The sequence below is a fragment of the Betta splendens genome, chromosome 22, assembly GCF_900634795.4.
Source record: "Betta splendens chromosome 22, fBetSpl5.4, whole genome shotgun sequence".
In the NCBI taxonomy this organism is placed as follows: Eukaryota; Metazoa; Chordata; class Actinopteri; order Anabantiformes; family Osphronemidae; genus Betta; species Betta splendens.
This window is the reverse complement of record NC_040900.2, coordinates 7,881,585-7,898,762: the sequence shown is the minus strand read 5'-3', so window position 1 is coordinate 7,898,762 and position 17,178 is coordinate 7,881,585. Positions and strand designations below refer to the sequence as shown.

General features: G+C 40.7%; 1 protein-coding gene across 4 annotated transcripts; it reads left to right on the top strand.

The window, feature by feature from the left end:
* The first annotated feature begins 469 nt into the window (after nt 1-469).
* rps6ka5 (ribosomal protein S6 kinase, polypeptide 5) lies at nt 470-16,339 on the top strand. 4 transcript variants are annotated; one of them, XM_029138730.3, is made up of 18 exons: nt 474-784; nt 1,980-2,051; nt 3,309-3,380; nt 3,540-3,758; nt 3,847-3,962; nt 4,054-4,155; nt 4,425-4,508; nt 4,680-4,783; nt 4,858-5,008; nt 5,120-5,281; nt 6,593-6,718; nt 7,059-7,192; nt 7,463-7,556; nt 8,454-8,624; nt 8,891-9,082; nt 10,633-10,792; nt 11,036-11,199; nt 11,495-16,339. In XM_029138730.3, exons 4-18 carry the CDS (start codon nt 3,602-3,604, stop codon nt 11,789-11,791), a joined length of 2,214 nt encoding a protein of 737 aa, XP_028994563.1. In that variant the 5' UTR covers nt 474-784; nt 1,980-2,051; nt 3,309-3,380; nt 3,540-3,601; the 3' UTR covers nt 11,792-16,339. The 4 variants fall into 4 exon arrangements, 3 of the variants coding, with proteins under 3 accessions (XP_028994563.1, XP_028994562.1, XP_055361672.1); XM_029138729.3 differs by lacking the exon at nt 1,980-2,051; XR_003784416.3 differs by lacking the exons at nt 1,980-2,051; nt 11,036-11,199; nt 11,495-16,339 and having other exon boundaries at nt 470-784; nt 8,970-9,082; nt 10,633-10,772.
* The last annotated feature ends 839 nt before the right edge of the window (nt 16,340-17,178 follow it).

Below are 17,178 nucleotides of genomic sequence, written 5' to 3'. Positions count from 1 at the left end.
AGACTTAATTTGCATTTTATCAACATAGCCATTCACTGCCAGCACTGCAGTATTTCATTAATTTGGGTTTTCTGTAAAAGATCCAATCTTCTAAGACTGTGTAAGACTTTGCATTAAATAAACAGATGCTAGTGTGAATAAAAATGTTATTATAATGTAACTTGAAATATTTGAAGATCAAGTTATGGTGCAGTTATGAAATTACTCGTCAACACTATGTTGGCTCAAAAGCGATGTGATAAAAACCAAATATTTTGTGTAATACCTCACGAATTGACATTTTGTTATATATTACATTTAATAGTTTTTCACATGGTATTGTTACTCTTGAAGTACATACATATCGGGGGACATTTGAAGGCAGCACCGGTCTATTGGTGAAGGCGGGTTCATGTGACGCTTTAACAACTACATCCAATCAGAAATCAGACTTTCACGTAGCAACACCAATCAGCGAAGAGGGACTGCGTGGTTGCGAAGGTAGTGGTGGTTTGCTGGATCAAGTCGAGTGTTTCCTCTGGGCTTCTTGCTGCTTGTTTTAGTAATAACATTCTGCCTTGTGTATCCGCCAAGTTTGGAGCTTGAAATATAGGCGTTTAATCCTCTTTCTACACGTTTTAGTTACTACATGTTATTATTGCAGACTAGCGTGCGCGGCGGACGTAACTTAGTCTGGAAAGCTTTTTTCTAACATAATTGGAGTACGAAATTACGATGCCATCCCCGATGGAGGGATCTTCCAGAGAAGGTGACCTGTTTACTGTGAAACATGAGCTGAAAAACGGTAAGTTGGCTGCCAGCTGCTGAAAGTCAGAGCACCGCGTTTCGTTTGGCTTCTGTTAATTTGAGACACTTGTCCTAAACGAGATACGTTAGCTGGCTAGCTAGTTTAGAGCCAACTGTCACTGTCAAGGGGCGTTTGTAGTGAGGCTAACATTAACGTTCCTCAAGTCTTAAAAATGGCTGAGACGGCTAACGGTAGCCGAGTGTATTTTTTACTTCTGTATTGTTACTGTTCGGCTATGAAAACTTACGTTATTTTACCAATGATAGCTAACTGCCACTTAACCGTGGTCAAACAAGATAACGACATTAGCTTAAGCTAATTGGTAACGTGCAACTAGGTTAAAGCAGACCATCATCGCAGAAGATACAACGAAGTTGTATGTGGCAATGTGCGGTGAAGTATTGTTACAAAATCAGCTGTTTTTCCTGTTAGGGTCTGGGTTTGTTAGCTGGCACGGCTAACTTCTCCTTAGCCAACGACAAGCAGACACAGCTGCACCGCTGTCAAGTATCAAGAGTCAACATTAGCGTGGCTTCATTCAGTGCAGCACCTGTGGACACTGTTAGATCCCGTAACCAGACAGACCGCTACGTGGATATACTTCTATAACAGAGGCATCAGACATGACTTCTTCAGGAGGGATCAACGTTAAATATTCATGCGCTCATTAACATTTAGCAGTAGTCTGTTTGTTGAGTACAGTGGTAAATGTGCAGGTTTTATGCCCAGGGCTGCTGAATGAAGTGGGCCACCACCTTCGCTCCAACTGGTTTATAATGACACACTGCTGCTGTTCAGGTTACAACATGACTATGCTGCACCCCATTTTCCTGCCCTGTCCCAAATATGCAGCCTGTCTAGTTGTCCTGGCTCTCCTTTTTTGTTTAAGAGCTTATATAATACGTGATTATATTGAGTTTAACATCGTTACAATAAGTATATATATGATAATTTATGGCGATCTGTATTAATTAACCTGCTGGACATTAAGGTTTTAATGTCCAATTTTAAACTGTAAAATTAACTTGCAGTGAATATTGCTTTGATTAGTTTCAGAACCAAGTACACTTGATGATACTTCTTTGGTTTATAGAGTTGATCCCTAAAAATGAAACAAATTATGCATTTTAAGAAAATCGGGAAATAAACAATAATGCTCATTGTATAGTAACGAGGCTTCTCTTTTTAATAGTAGGGCGTCATCCGACTGGACACCTCTGGCAATCTATTAATAAACGCTGAAATCTAACTTGGCCTTGGCAGGGTGAGCTTGACAAGTGTGTTACGCAACCTGAAACTCTGACCTGAAATTTAAAGGATAGCTCGGTTTTGAAATGATGCCATACGTGCTTGAATTGCTTAATAGTCACATTTTTGTTTCTCGCGCTTAACCGGAAATTATTAAATCAGCCGCTTAAATTGCCCAGTAGCCTATTTTGAGCCCAGAGGTGTGAGACAGAAGGGATCTGTTTAGTACAATGGCCATGCATGTCTGAGACACGTTATGCTCACTCAGCTGTAATGAGAGACCATGACTTAGAGACACACAGAAAAAAACACTTACAGTTTGTGGTGATTTAACCAAAGATCTTTTTTGAAAGATAGTGACTTTTTGCTGACTAATGTTACATGTTTTCTTGTAATTGCATGGGAGATAATTTCATGCTGATGCATGTTTGAGGGTAATTTTCTTAAGGAATTTGCCTATTTTTAAAATTCAATTAAGTCAAATTTAAAATGCCCAGTGCTGCTGTCAGCCATGGAATTTCACTAGTCACCCAGACTACCACTTCTCGAATGTTATTAGATTGGCATGGGAATTTCATTGCATCAGTATAAAACAAAACAATATTTATGTAGTATACTGTACATGTATATTATTTGTATAGCTGTGGTTGCAGTTTGATATTGATTGGAGTAAATTGTACCCAGCTTTTAGACAAAGAGCTGGTCAGTCTCATGAATTTGAGAATTAATTCAGAAAAAAGAGGTTAACCTTAAGAGGCTGATCATTACTGAAATGTCAGCTTGTTAGCCACCACAGGGTTACATTAGCACCTTTTTATCATTTAAGAGCACGGCTGGCTATACTGCAGAGAATGGCCAAGATTAAAGGTGGTTTTAAAAAAACTGACTTTTTCTTTGATTAATTACTAACATTAGGCTAACCTTCTATTAAGTTGGGGCAGCGGTCTTAGTCTATAATGGAGCTGAAACGAGCCCAGTACAGAGTCACAAACAGCAGAGCTACTATACAGCATCGGTCGGAATTTACTCTCACATTCTGTCATGTCCCAGATAAGCTTCGGGCTCTCAGTCTGTAGTAAAATACCAACCATAAATAGGAACATCCAGGTCTGGGTATTTGTTCATTTAATAGCTTAGCTAAAGATGGAAAAATAAACTTTCCCACAATTCCTTTTAGAGGAAATGACCTGTATATTTAATCTCCTTATTTGTTTTTTTTATCAGTGCATGGAACAAGTAATGTTATATCTATTTATTGATTCCTTGCTTTCAGCTAACCTGACGGGCCACGTAGAGAGGGTGGGCATCGAAAACTTTGAGTTATTGAAGGTGTTGGGCACAGGAGGTGAGTCAAGCTGGTAACCTTAGCCTCTGTGTTTGTTGAACGGAACAACATTCTCACAGGATGTTTAGAACGATATACTTGTCATGCAACTCATTTTCTGTTTGCACCTTTACTTTGCGATGAACTTTGCCCTCTGTGTTTGTTTATTTTAATCCTCAGCATACGGCAAGGTGTTCCTGGTGAGGAAAGTGAGCGGTCATGATGCAGGGAAACTGTATGCCATGAAGGTTTTAAAGAAAGCGACTATTGTACAAAAGGCAAAGACTGCTGAACACACACGGACGGAGCGGCAGGTGCTGGAGCACATCCGCCAGTCTCCATTCCTCGTCACACTTCACTATGCCTTCCAAACAGATACCAAGCTGCACCTTATTCTGGGTTAGGACATTATTTACAGCAGATAAATAGATTTTGATATATCTTCCTTTTAGACAAAATCGTCACTTTATTAAATCTTTTATTCCAGATTATGTCAATGGTGGGGAGCTGTTCACACATTTAGTGCAGCGAGTGCGGTTTAAGGAGCAAGAAGTGTCGCTGTACAGTGGGGAGATTGTGTTGGCATTGGAGCATCTACACAAGGTAATTTTCAGATTCAGTACCACCAAGAACTATCTGTTGTTTGCATTTTAACTTTCAATTTTTATAGCCTCTATGTATTTATTATTTTCAGCTTGGGATTGTCTATCGGGACCTAAAACTTGAGAATATTTTACTGGACTCAAATGGTCATATAGTTCTCACAGACTTTGGCCTCAGTAAAGAATTTGATCAGGTACAGTATGAATAAGTTAAACATCTTTTTTTTTACACTGTTCAGATTGCAAAAAAAATTATGAAACTTTTATTATCTGAATTGAAATATTTAGTTTTAATCTATTAAACAGTCTTGCATGTGTCCTTGGTTATGATGTAATGTGTGTGACCGATCAAATCCTGGCCACTTCAGGTCACTTTTAGAAGTCAAAAATATTAGAGAGCCTCTCTACGATGTGTCGAATTTGTCCTTTTTGAAGTGGGTCTGTTTTTTTTTTCTTTTAAAAGGTGGAAAGAGCTTTTTCTGTCTGTGGCACTATTGAATATATGGCTCCAGAAATAGTGGAAGGAGGAGAATCTGGGCATGACAAGGTAATTTGTAGTTTTATGTTTCTACACTGTTGTCTCTTCAGTTAAAATGAAGCAGCTCCGACACCTCTCCTTGGACTCATAAATGTGGGTTCTCTCCACAGAATGTAAGATGTGAGTTTTTCTCTTTTTCTTGGAGTCAAAATCACGAGTCGATGCTTTAATAAATTCCAGGCGGTGGACTGGTGGAGCCTTGGCGTGTTGATGTATGAGCTTTTGACAGGCGGATCACCCTTTACCGTTGATGGCGATGAGAACTCTCACACAGACATAGCCAAGTATGAATTTTTCCTCAGCAGCTTTGCCTCAGCTGTACTTGCTTTAAAACACCTTTTTATTTCAAACATTGCAGGAGAATTTTGAAGAAGGATCCTCCTTTTCCCAAAGATATGGGATCACTGGCCAGAGACCTTATGCAGGGACTCCTCATCAAAGATCCGAAGAAGAGATTAGGTTCGGGCCCGGATGGAGCAGAGAATGTAAAGAAACATCCCTTTTACCAGGTGGGCCTCATTGTCTGTATAAAGAAGTTTAGAAAAAGTATTTGTATGAACTTTGTTTAGATAGAAAGAAAACATAATTGTTTCTGTTTTTTTTTTTGAAACTCACTTTAGAAAATTAACTGGGAAGACTTGGCAGCAAAGCAGGTGCCTGCCCCGTTCAAGCCTGTGATACGGGATGAGCTGGATGTCAGCAACTTTGCAGATGAGTTCACCGAGATGGACCCCACCTACTCCCCTGCAGCTCTGCCTCAGAACTGTGACCGCATCTTCCAGGTGGGAGGGAGATGTTTCTGTTGTGACTCATGCTTTTGTCATTTCTGGACAGGAACACTGCTTCCTGCTACATGCAGGTCATTGCACAGGACAACATTTGTATTTGCATCCACTTTCTGCTGATGTTTTTCTGGGTTGTGGTTGCAGGCAGTGTGAAATGTTGACATGGCTGAAAAATCGCATTATACATTATCCACTTTTGTCTGTGACTATATTTGACATACTCCACAGCAATTAAAGTAATCAAGTGAAGTTTTGAATGTCCTCAAAAGGTTGCTGTAAGTCAACATGAGTCTGTCTGTATGCATTGGTATTCAAATTGACTAAAGGGTCTTTTATTGAAGTAATTGCTGCCATATGCAACTCTCATTGAAGTAACAGATGTGAATGACTATTTTTGATGTAGCTTTGAACCATAATATGGCCCACAACTCCGTGCCAGCTGATGACTGTCTGATGTATTGCATGAAATTTCAACTCTGATTGCCTTCTGGATCCTTGAGCTCAGTAGATCAATAGATCCATTAACGGGCTTCTCTCATGGAATAAAAGGTTACACTTTGAGAGCATCACCACGTCTGTCTCGGTTACGCCTTCAGTCTTTGATTGCCAACTTCATCTTGGCTTTTTTCGCTCTCAGCTGCCATTCACATAGTCTGAAATTTTGTGGTCTTTATAATTTGCAAGCCTAGCAATCTCTGAGATAACGACAGCAATCCCAATTTTAAACCGTGCACTTGCTCCCCCGCAGTGCCTCACAAAACAAAATTAAAATTGCATTAAGAGCGCCAAGATGTAATTTCACAGCAGAGCAATCAAATATTCAAGCCCAGCAATTTAGGGCATCTCATTCATTCAGCATCCATCCTTCCGTCCATCCATGGCTGTCACTACATACCACACAGCTGTGTGTGTTGGTGATAAAGGGAAAGAAAGATTAATGCCAACTCCAAGCTCTGGGCTCGCCACAGCTGGAATTTAACAAGAAGAACTTCATAATGACAGGTCTAACAATAGGAACAGCTGGACAGCCGCTGTCACTCACAAATTAACTCAACTGGGCTCATTTTGGAGCTGAAAGGCTGGTCTGACACAGTAGAAATGCAGAGGAAACAGTTTTAAGTTTTACAGTAAATATAGAACTAACGAGATCACAAACGGAGCTGAACTGTTTTAATGTGTATGTTTTAATGGCTGCAGTATTATTTTCAGGCTATAAACTGTTTTTGGAAAAACATTTTTCCCCCTGTCCAAATTATCCTGCCTCTTCTGTCTCATTAATATGTAAACGTAAAGTCTTTCTGTTCCTAGGGCTACTCCTTCATGGCCCCCTCCATCCTGTTCAAGAGGAATGTGGTGATGGACGACCCTGTCCAGCTGTGTGGGGGCTCCGAGAGGCCGGGCTGTGCTGCGGTGGCCCGCAGCGCCATGATGAAGGTAAGATAAATGGACTCTCCCTCCACAAACACACTTAGTCTAATGGCTGCTGTCACAGACTGATGCATATTTTCTTCCTCTTTTACATTCCCCTAAGCTTACTGTACTTACTGCTCTTCAGATTCCAGAGATGATCTACTTAATGAATTTACTTAATGATGTTTGCTCATAACTGCGCTAGGCTAGTACAGAAAACTGTAAAAAAAGTAAAAAAAAAAAAAGGTAGTTGTCTTCCACTACCTGTTGCTGAGAAGCCCATCATAACATTATGCTTGATCTTTTTCCCATACTTGATTAAATACTACATGGCAAACTTCAAGTGCACCATTTCCCACTACAGGACTCGCCGTTCTATCTGAGTTACGAGATGGACTTGAAGGACAGCGCTCTGGGAGAAGGTAGCTTCTCCATCTGCAGGCGCTGCACACACAAGAAAACAGGACAAAAGTATGCAGTCAAGATTATCAGCAAAAGGTAAAAGGCCACTGTGTACTGTGAACTGTTATCTTCATGGCTTTACTAGATTCACCCTCCCCCCACTGATGGTACCATTATTATCTGCCTCTGAAGAATGTGAAATTAAAGTATTGCAAAAGTGTGTTTGTTATTCGGAGTTGATCCAAATCTTATCTTTGAAGTTCATTTGATAATATTACACGGAAAGACCGTTATGAACTGGGAGGTGTGTCTTTATGTTGTATTTCCTGAAAGTTATCTGATCGTCTCTTGTGTTTGCTGCTGCAGGATGGAGGCACAAACTCAGAGGGAAATAGCAGCTTTGAAACTTTGCGATGGCCACCCTAATATTGTCAAATTACATGAAATCTACCATGACCAGGTGAGGTGCATAGCGGAGCTGACATTCAGCACAATAAGGTCTGTTTTGCATGGCTCCCAGTAGAACCTGTGGGGACTGCAGCCTTATTAAGTCCTAGAACTGGAACAAGACAGATTAATGGGGCTACTGGAGGCCCTCGAGGTCTAACTCTGTCTCTTCACGTATTGTCCCATAAACATCTTGCCACGTGCTGGATATTTTGCACAAAATATATTTTTAAACTGCAGCTGTACAAACACCCATTTTTTTAACTACTAAATACAAACATCCTAGAGTGACTAGTGCTGCTAATTGAGCTTTACTGTCAGCACAAACTATGTGTGCATATGTTTCAAATGTAGCCCCTCTCGTTTGTTGGTGGGAAGGTGCGTCCATGTGTCTGACTGTGCACAGGTTCATTAGCCCCGGTCCTTCAAGCCCAGGAGCACCACTTTAGTCCTGATGAGCTCAGAGGGGTTATTACTGGAGCTCAGAGGCCTGTGACCCAGATCAAAGCAGCGCAGCCTCGCTTCGCCTCGATCGAGTCCTGCCTTTGTTTCCCAGACGCAGCACTAATGAGGAACTCTACCCTGCTCCCAGACACATTATTCCCATCCCACTTTGTTTGCTCCCCTTTTTCTATTACTGAATACCCCTTTGGTTTGATCTTCTTAGGATCAAGGATGGCCCATTTTTACTGTATTTATTATGCAACAGAAAAATGATTGTCTACTGTTTCAAACAATGACATTCAGTTGTTTTCAACATTCAGTTCAAAATGTAAAGTTCATTGTTACATTATTTAAATTACTTTTCAATAGCTGAAAGCCTATAGAAAAGTTAAGACCTAATGGACTGCTGTTTTAGTGAATGTCATGAAAAAGAAATTGATATTCGTTTATTGTGTGTTTGCTCTAGCTCCACACGTACCTGGTGCTGGAGCTGCTTGGTGGAGGGGAGCTGCTGGAAAGGATTCGTAGGAAGCAACATTTCAGTGAAACCGAGGCCAGCCGCATCATGCGCAAGCTGGTGTCAGCTGTCAGCCACATGCATGATGTAGGAGTGGTGCACAGGGACCTTAAACCAGAGGTACTGGATGTGTGTCTGTCCTGCTGTAGTCATTCTTTTTTTATGTGAGTTCATAAACACACAAACTTTGGAAAGAGAATTGCTGTGTTTTTAAAATAGCAGGATCATAACTGGCTCTACAAAAGAAGACTCAAATAGTTTGACCCTAACATGGGTCAAAAGTAGCTGGTCACACATGTCTTGATGTCCAATTTAGTCAGCTCTTCAGTTGAGCAGTTTTGCAGAGCACAAAGAAATGATTGACTGTGTCTCAAATTGCTTTGTAGAACCTGCTCTTCACAGACGAGAGTGAGAACTCTGAGATAAAAATCATAGACTTTGGTTTTGCTCGCCTCAAACCACCAGACAATCAGCTCCTGAAGACTCCCTGCTTCACGCTGCAGTATGCTGCACCAGAGATACTCAAATACGACGGCTATGATGAGTCCTGTGACCTGTGGAGTCTGGGAGTCATCCTGGTGAGTGGATGTGGGATGGTGTCCAGCTTTAAACAAATGATCTGTACCTGGTCAGATGTTAAGTCATTCATTGTTGATATAATCATTACAGAGTTCCATCAGGAGCATGTAATCTTCATCATTCATCGGATTGAAGTTCAGAGATAATTTATTTTACCGCATTTTATATGATCAAACAATGTCTTCTAGACTTTGTTTTCCTTTCTAGGTCCAGTATTTTTAGGGAAAGTACTCCTTTCAATCTGTTTACTGAACCTAGTAAACAAGGTTTTACTGCACATTTGTTAATATAGGATATGTTGAGGATAAATGCTGTATGACTCTAAGTAATATGCTCCGCATCAAAATACAACCTTCATCTTAATGACACTAATGCCTTTCACAGGCTTTAATAAGATTAAATAACAGATAATTGATTACCCTATTCAGGAACATCCTTAATGTGACTGCATAGTTTCAACATGTGTGAACATGCTTCACATATCGACTTACCACAATGCTCCTGGAAAGTGACCTGATTATAGAAACTGGTAATTTATGCAAATATTTCTAAAATTCAAAGCTTTGAACTGAAATTATTATAAGTAAACCTTTTAGTCGAAGCTTATCTACAACTAATTTGTGTTTAATCATGAACTCCATACACAGTTGATTTGCTGATGAGATCCAGTTTATGGATTAAACATTTTCTGCACAGGCTGTTCTGATTAAGCAATCAGCTGTTTTTTTAACAGCCTGTGATTCAGGCTTTTAGTGGATCTCTGTGTTGTTGCGTATATATGCATGTATGCATGATATTCATCTCCCTCTTTTGTTGTGCTCTACTACCTTCGGCATCCTGTGGTGAGCTGACACAGTTAAACGCTTAACATGGAATGAAGAGGAGCCAGCCCAGCTCTCAGAACTGGTTAAAGCTGAATATGAAATGTTGTTTCCCGGTAGCGTAAATGTCAACCTAATTCAAGGTTTTTTTGCACAGAGCATGAACATTAAAAGGAGAGGTAGAGAGGGGGGAGGCACACAGGGCTAGGAGAACCAAGAGAAAGGCAGGCAGTCATCCATGCGGAGTCTGGGCTGCAAGTGCTGCTTCACACCATCGCCCCCTGGGGGATATGGCAGTAGTGTGCCTCATGGAGTGTTGACGAAATGTCTGCTGACAAGTTATGTTCAAAATACCCTGGAGGTAAAATGAGCTGAAACGGAGAGGGAGGGAGAGAGGCAAAGATCAGAGCAGGACAGATCCTCCAAAAAGACTGTGCAAAACTACTGTCATTTCAATGAGAAATCTGGGGGCAGATGTAAGCAGGCCAAGGTTTACTCTTCTCTTTAGTGCTGGTTCGGTCTTGTTCAACAGCATGCATCATAACAATGGACAGCCGTGCTCCGTTGTGTTTGTTTAAAGCATGTTGTTATTTTAAGAGTGTAGGCGTTTCACTATGAATGCCTTCTTCATCACAGAATCGATGTGAACAAAAGCAAGCCTGACATCGTTTTTGTGCGCAGCGTGTCTTGATTTAGTTGCAGATTGTGTGGTTCTGCTTGGTTTGCAGTACACCATGCTGTCTGGGCAGGTGCCTTTTCAGTGTCAAGGGAAGAGCCTCACCCACACCAGCGCTGAGGAAATTATGAAGAAAATCAAGCAGGGAGATTTCTCCTTTGAAGGAGAGGCTTGGAGGAACGTGTCCCAGCAGGCGAAGGACCTGATACAAGGTGAGGATGGAACTACTCTTTGTTAAATCCAGCTTTTCTAGAGGCTTGACGTTAAGACTCTGATTTAGTGCTAGAGCATTCATTTAACTAAATGTCACAATTAGGATAATAAGAATGAAAGTGCTGTGTGCCTTCACAATAGCTGCTTGCAGAGGAAATCCTCTCTCTGACTCATGTGCTGTTTACCTTTTCACTCAGGTATTAAGAATGCTGAAGGTAATTATCTGTGCCTCCTTCCTGCAGAGCTGCTGACAGTGGACCCAAACAAGAGGATTAAGATGTGTGGCCTACGTTACAATGCCTGGCTCCAGGATGACAGCCAGCTGTCCTCCAACCCACTCATGACCCCAGACATTCTCGGCTCCTCCACCGCTTCCGTGCACACTTGCGTCAAAGCTACCTTTAATGTAAGAGCTTAGATGTAGGTCAGGCTTGCTTAGCCTCTGGGGTTGGTGCTGTTGCCATTAAGACTCTCAGTCTGCTGCTGCTCATGACCAGCACCACCAATTAGATTAGGAATATTATTCTTGCATGTCATGATCTTCAATCATGTTGATTACTTATTTTTACTATGACATAAAAGTTTCTGTTTTAGTATCACAAAGGTTGTGTTTCATCTAACATTTGACATAGTTACTGTACATTTTTTCAGGATATGCTTTTGATATTAAACAATCATCAGTCTCTGTTCTTTTATCTCAGGCATTTAACAAATGCAAGCGGGAAGGTTTCCGCCTCCAGACAGTGGACAAGGCGCCACTAGCGAAGAGGAGGAAGATGAAAAAGACAAGTACCAGCACCGAGACCCGCAGCAGTTCAAGCGAGAGCACCCATTCCTCCTCGTCCTCCTCCCAGTCTCAGGAGAAGACGTTTGCAGAGAGTGACACCAACCCGCAGCCTTCCAACAGCACTCCTCTCACCACCCCGGTCAACACGCCCATGACCCTGGGAACAGACTCCGAGCACCATCCGGCGCCTCCAGCCTTCGACTTCTCGTAAGGACCAAGAGACGGCAAGAAGAAAAGGAAGATTTGGACAGTTTCTTGAATGGCCAGAGACCTCGGACCGGTGTAGAGACTCTTTCTCCCTGTCCCCTGGCAGCTTTCCGCCTCTGGCTCAATTGCATGGACACCTGCGCGCCTCCAAATCCAAGCATGCAGCAAGAGCAACAATCGTCACCTTAATATCAACCAGTAGACCATTACGAGCAATAGCGTATCCCTTCTCTCTCATTCACTCTCAGACTATTATTCAGGGACTGGACCACGAAGAAGTCTAAAAGGGCTGCCTAAATGCGCCAGGTCCAAACAGACAAACCCCTACAGTCTCGTGATAGAAGTCGCATCTCTGTCCAGTTACCTGTCTTTGTCCATAACACCAGAGGTTTTAAAGGGAAAGTCGTAGTGTTTACACTATAGAGGCTTTGTATATTTTTAAAAGCTATTAAGGAAGTGCAACGTGCTGTGGGTCCACTTCTCTTTTTTGGGAAGTCTCTGAGATGAAGCAGGGTATTTATATGTGAATTTTACAGACTGAGATTTATTTATGATAAACTATATTGTTATTTATGGTACAGACTGATCTGATAAGAAAAAAATGGTAAAGATACAGTGAGTCTCTAAAAAAAAAGTCTGGAGGTTGTTAATTCTTCTATGTAATTATCATAGACATTAACACTTCTGCTCAGCTTTTTGGACACAGTTATGTAGACATTGTATTATAGGCAAGAAGAGATTATCGCCACTGGTTAATGGTTGTGAACCAGTGGGTTGAATTTGGGAGGTTTTTAAAATTATTTATGGAGACTAGTGAGTTTTGAAGCTACACTGCAGCTGTTTGCGGTGGCTAGAAAGTTGATTTCCTTGTGTATCAGAATTGAAATAGGAGAAGTGTTTTATAGAAACATCCAAACGTCGATGTCGTACGTTCATCCAAATCTGTTGTTTTATTGTTGTATGGGGAACACAAGAGGATGTGACCCTACAAGAAGAGCTATATTTAAAGGAGACCTCCCTCTGATGTGGGAGTATGACTACTTAAAGACTCAGCACTGCTCTTTTTCCACACGGTCTGATCCTCAGTTGAGTGTTAAGCCCAGCAGTGGATTTGCCTTGTGTGTTATAAGACCTAAATGTGTCAGTATCACTGCGAGCAATTGGATTGAGCAGAATGTCCCAAATGGAAAATTCAGATCAGCTTAGTGTGAGGTGAATAGGTTGAGTTTTCCGAGATCCAACATGCTTCAAGTGCGTCCTCCAAGCGTCCTCTTCAGATAGATGATGAAATTAGTTAAAATATAGAAAAGGTGTACGTGCCAAAAATGTAATAAAATTACGACATGTCAGTTGAAGAGAGACATTTACCACAAAAAATGTTTCTTGTGTCTTTAAAAGTACAGAAAAACATATGTCCAGTACGAGGGGTTTCTGATGACAGACCTCAAAGCGCCGCCCTTCGCTCCGTTTACCAAGTGTACTGCATGACCGGAGCGGTGCTCTCTGCACTGTGGGACAGCTCTGACTTTGAGGCAGACATTTGGTTCGGATTAGGTCCCCAGTGCATGATGTGAACTGAAACATGTTTTTATGGGCTTTTTGGGAGATTCTTACTTGATTTAATGTGAGGTTTGTTTACTTGCACATTTGTATATCCCCGATTAAATTCGGGACCTTGAAGTTTTATTGTTTGAAGTGTGCTCAAACACACCATGACCCCTTTTAGGATAGACTGAATATTGTAATGTCTCAATGTTTCCAGCCTGGTGTCGGTCAGGTAGTTAGCTAAGTAAAATGCAATGTTATTTATGTTTTAGTTTTTGTTGCAAGTTTGTGTTAGTCTGTTCCCACGGTAATAGTTTAAATACTAAACTCTGTTGATAGTTAAATGAGTATTTGTAATGAGTATGTGAATCTGCTCAGGCAGGATACAAACACGTAGTTGGACTACTGTGTGCATTTAATCACACTCCTTCATCTTCTTCCATTTTAATGCACTCTGAATCTGAACCAAAGCATTAACTTCAAGGTAGCTGCTCTAAGCTGCATGAGATATTTCCTTTCATGCAAATATGCAAGAAAATGCTTCATGAATTACAATTTCTGTTTGTTTTGTCTGGTAAAATGTGTTTGATTTTTCCGCCTCGCATAATTCTGGGACTGTGTGTTTCTGCAGATATTGTTCACAGGAGCCATACTGTTCCCATCCAGCACATTATCATGCTTAAAACTATGCATCTCCTGTCACAGTTGCTTTCGCCGTTTCAACATAGTGCTTAACATGTTGTAACGCGAGTACATACCCTGAACCTTTACTCTCATATCATCCGCCACAATAGAAACAGCAAAGTCAAATCCATTGGACACATGAAAGGCTGGAACCCTTGGAACTAAACACTACAAAGCTCTTGTCTAACTTAGTTCGCATGAGTTCCCTGTCGCTGCCTCATTAAGCCTCTTTTCTTTTGTTTGGGTGTATTAATAGCTCAAGTGGAGGAAGAGGAAGAGTGTCCTATATTGAGCTCCCCTCTGGGAGCCAGGCTCTATTAGCTGATGTGCTGCAGTGCCGTTTGTTCCAAAGAAAATACCGTGCTCCACTCATTGCCACTGTGGGACCCAGCTCACGTTCTTTGTAGGGGAAAAAAGGGGGGTTGGTTAGTACCAACATTTCTAGGGGCTGGTTTTTAAACTAGGCTTCCCTCTCTTTTGAAGAACAACTTGTTCCATCTGCCACTATGAGGACAGGGAGTAAGGCCAATTTTGATGAATTCCTCTCTGTTATCTTTCATACATTTATGTATTGTTTCCTGGAATCTAAATGACAGATCTGCCTACAGTGCTTCCTCTTTTGAAGGTTTAAAGCTCCCTCTTGATGACTTAAACCTTAGTAGATTTTGCTGTTAATTACAGGGCCGGTAGCAGGAACTGTCTTGTGTGTTGTCAGTGTATTGGACTTCAAATGTTCCTGTGGGCTTCTGAGGTGTAACATGCAGCATGTGCTTTGCAGACAGATCTGGTTGCCAGAGCTGAGAGCGACTGGGCAAACTTGCAGTGAAATTGCATCTTTTCGTACAGCTGCTTCTGTACACGTGTCGTCTGAAAGCTCTAGTTGTGTTTAGCTATTGGAGCGATTTCACAAAGAGCTGTCCGTGGTGCTGAAGTCGTCAAAACTCTGCTGCTCCTGCGAAAACAGGTAGCTTTCTACAATTGCTCATGACATTTTCATCTTTTGAAGCAGCGAGGCCAGAAGATGTACCTGGAAAGATTGTGAAGTTCAGCTAATTTGAATTTAAGGGAAAACACTGTATAAATAAAGCCATTTACTGTATGCCACAATTTCCAGAGGTAGCAGTTAAGTTACCTAGATAGGACGAGGTTTAACCTCAGATGTTGTGTCTGAGGGAGAGTGAAAGGCTCTGCATCAGTGGCTAAAATATTAGTTTTGTGACTATCTACTGCCAATGTATGCATGCAAACTGGCCAAAGCTAAATACCAGGATCTTATGTGAAATTTTACACATGAGATACAGTTAATGTTGTCAAAAATATTAGTGTGGGCCTGTTATGGATTATGTTACTAAATTCCACCATTAACACAGATTCCTGTGATTTAAGACTGTAGAGTTTGGGTGAAATGATGTACTGTTTTGTTTCACCCATTCTAGAGGTTGGAGCACTGAACCAGCTACACATTAGCCTCGTTGTCTTGCTCAGACATACTTGCCAACATGGGTACTGATTGCGTCTTATTGACTTTATTTGGTTCAGTCCAGTGGAGCTCTTTGGAATTTGCTATATACAAGAGTTTTGGCTTTTGTGTCTTTGTGTGCACAGCTCGTAAGGGATCATTAGTGTTCACGCCAATTGTGCCACTGTAGACATCATCATCATCATCATCATCATCTTCACCGTCATGCACGTGCTACTGCCTGATTGTCGTCAGTCCTTTTAAATCTTCAGTGTTCTTATTGAAGTGTGTCAAAAAAAAGTACTGTAGCAACAAATCCCTTTGAGACTGATCAATATGAAACTGTTTCAAAACACGCAATCAAGCTTTAAGGGCAACACTTTGCACTTATATGTTATTTTTTATCATGCAATTGAGTTTTCTGTAAAAGTGTCCTCTTTGATTTTGTGCAGATTCAGACGTTCAGCTCATTAATCAGTTTGTTTCTGCTGAGAAAACAATACTATAATATCAACCTCAACACCAGATAGTACTTTCTACCCTCACTGCAAGGATACACCATGTGCATACCTGCTTTTTAGGGCACTGTGAGCATCATTCAGGTCTTCAGGCTCATTGATAGTATGATTTGCTTTAATAAATGCTTTACGTGCTGGCTGAATACATCTGTGCATTTAATAACCTGATACCAGTCACGAGGAGTTCTTTAATAGATCCTTGACTTCATTGTATTTTCATCCGTACTGAAGATATTTTGTGATACTAGGATTTGTGTGTGTGAGCCGTCAGGATGACAATAAATGTACGATTTCCTGTTCATGCATTAATCTTGAATAATAAATTAGCTTTATATTAAAAAAAGTATTTTATTTGAAATACATCTAAGCGTCATTGCAGCGACAGCCTCTAGATGGCAGCCTTGAATAACTTACGAGGAGAACAGTTCAGTGCAGTTCGTGCAGCATTAACTTTTAGTTTCCCAGTCAAACAGATTGTGTTCTATATTAGTCAAGAACTGTCAGTTGCGACACAAACTATATTTCAACCAGATTATTTGTGTTCTTCAGCTTTACATATTGTAAATGTCCAAATAATCTTAGTTTTAGGAACTTGGATAAAATGTTAAAATATGGATTTTAATTTATTTGCAGATTTTGTTCTGATTAGTTACATTTAAAAATGTTCATGTGCAGCGTTTTAGTTTTTTATCCTTTAAACTATTTATTTACAATTGTTAACATACTTTTTTTTAATAAACATGTCTGTCTGAACAGTCTCAAATTAACGCTTTGTTTTAAACATACACATGTTTTTAAAGTATTAAGCACCATAAGCTCTAGCTGTTGATATTTCCAAATACATCACTAACAGCAGGTGATGCTCTTTGCGCCACAGTGACCAGGCTTATGTCAATTAGTTTGACTTGATGCTGGTGTGAAGTACTGAGTCAGAGTAGGAAGCACGTCATAGGTCATCTCTCACCCTTTTGATGGCATTACAGTCATTTAAAACGAATGTATTGGTTATATCAGGGAATATACAATTAGTGATAAATGAATATAACTCCTACTGAGTTATTTGATCATGTTTTGTCCAAAGAGTGACAGGTGATGCTTCAAAGTCAAGCATTTAGCCTGCAGGGTTTAACATGGTGCATTTCCATTTCCTCCACTGCTGCACAATATTTAAAAAACAAAGCAGAT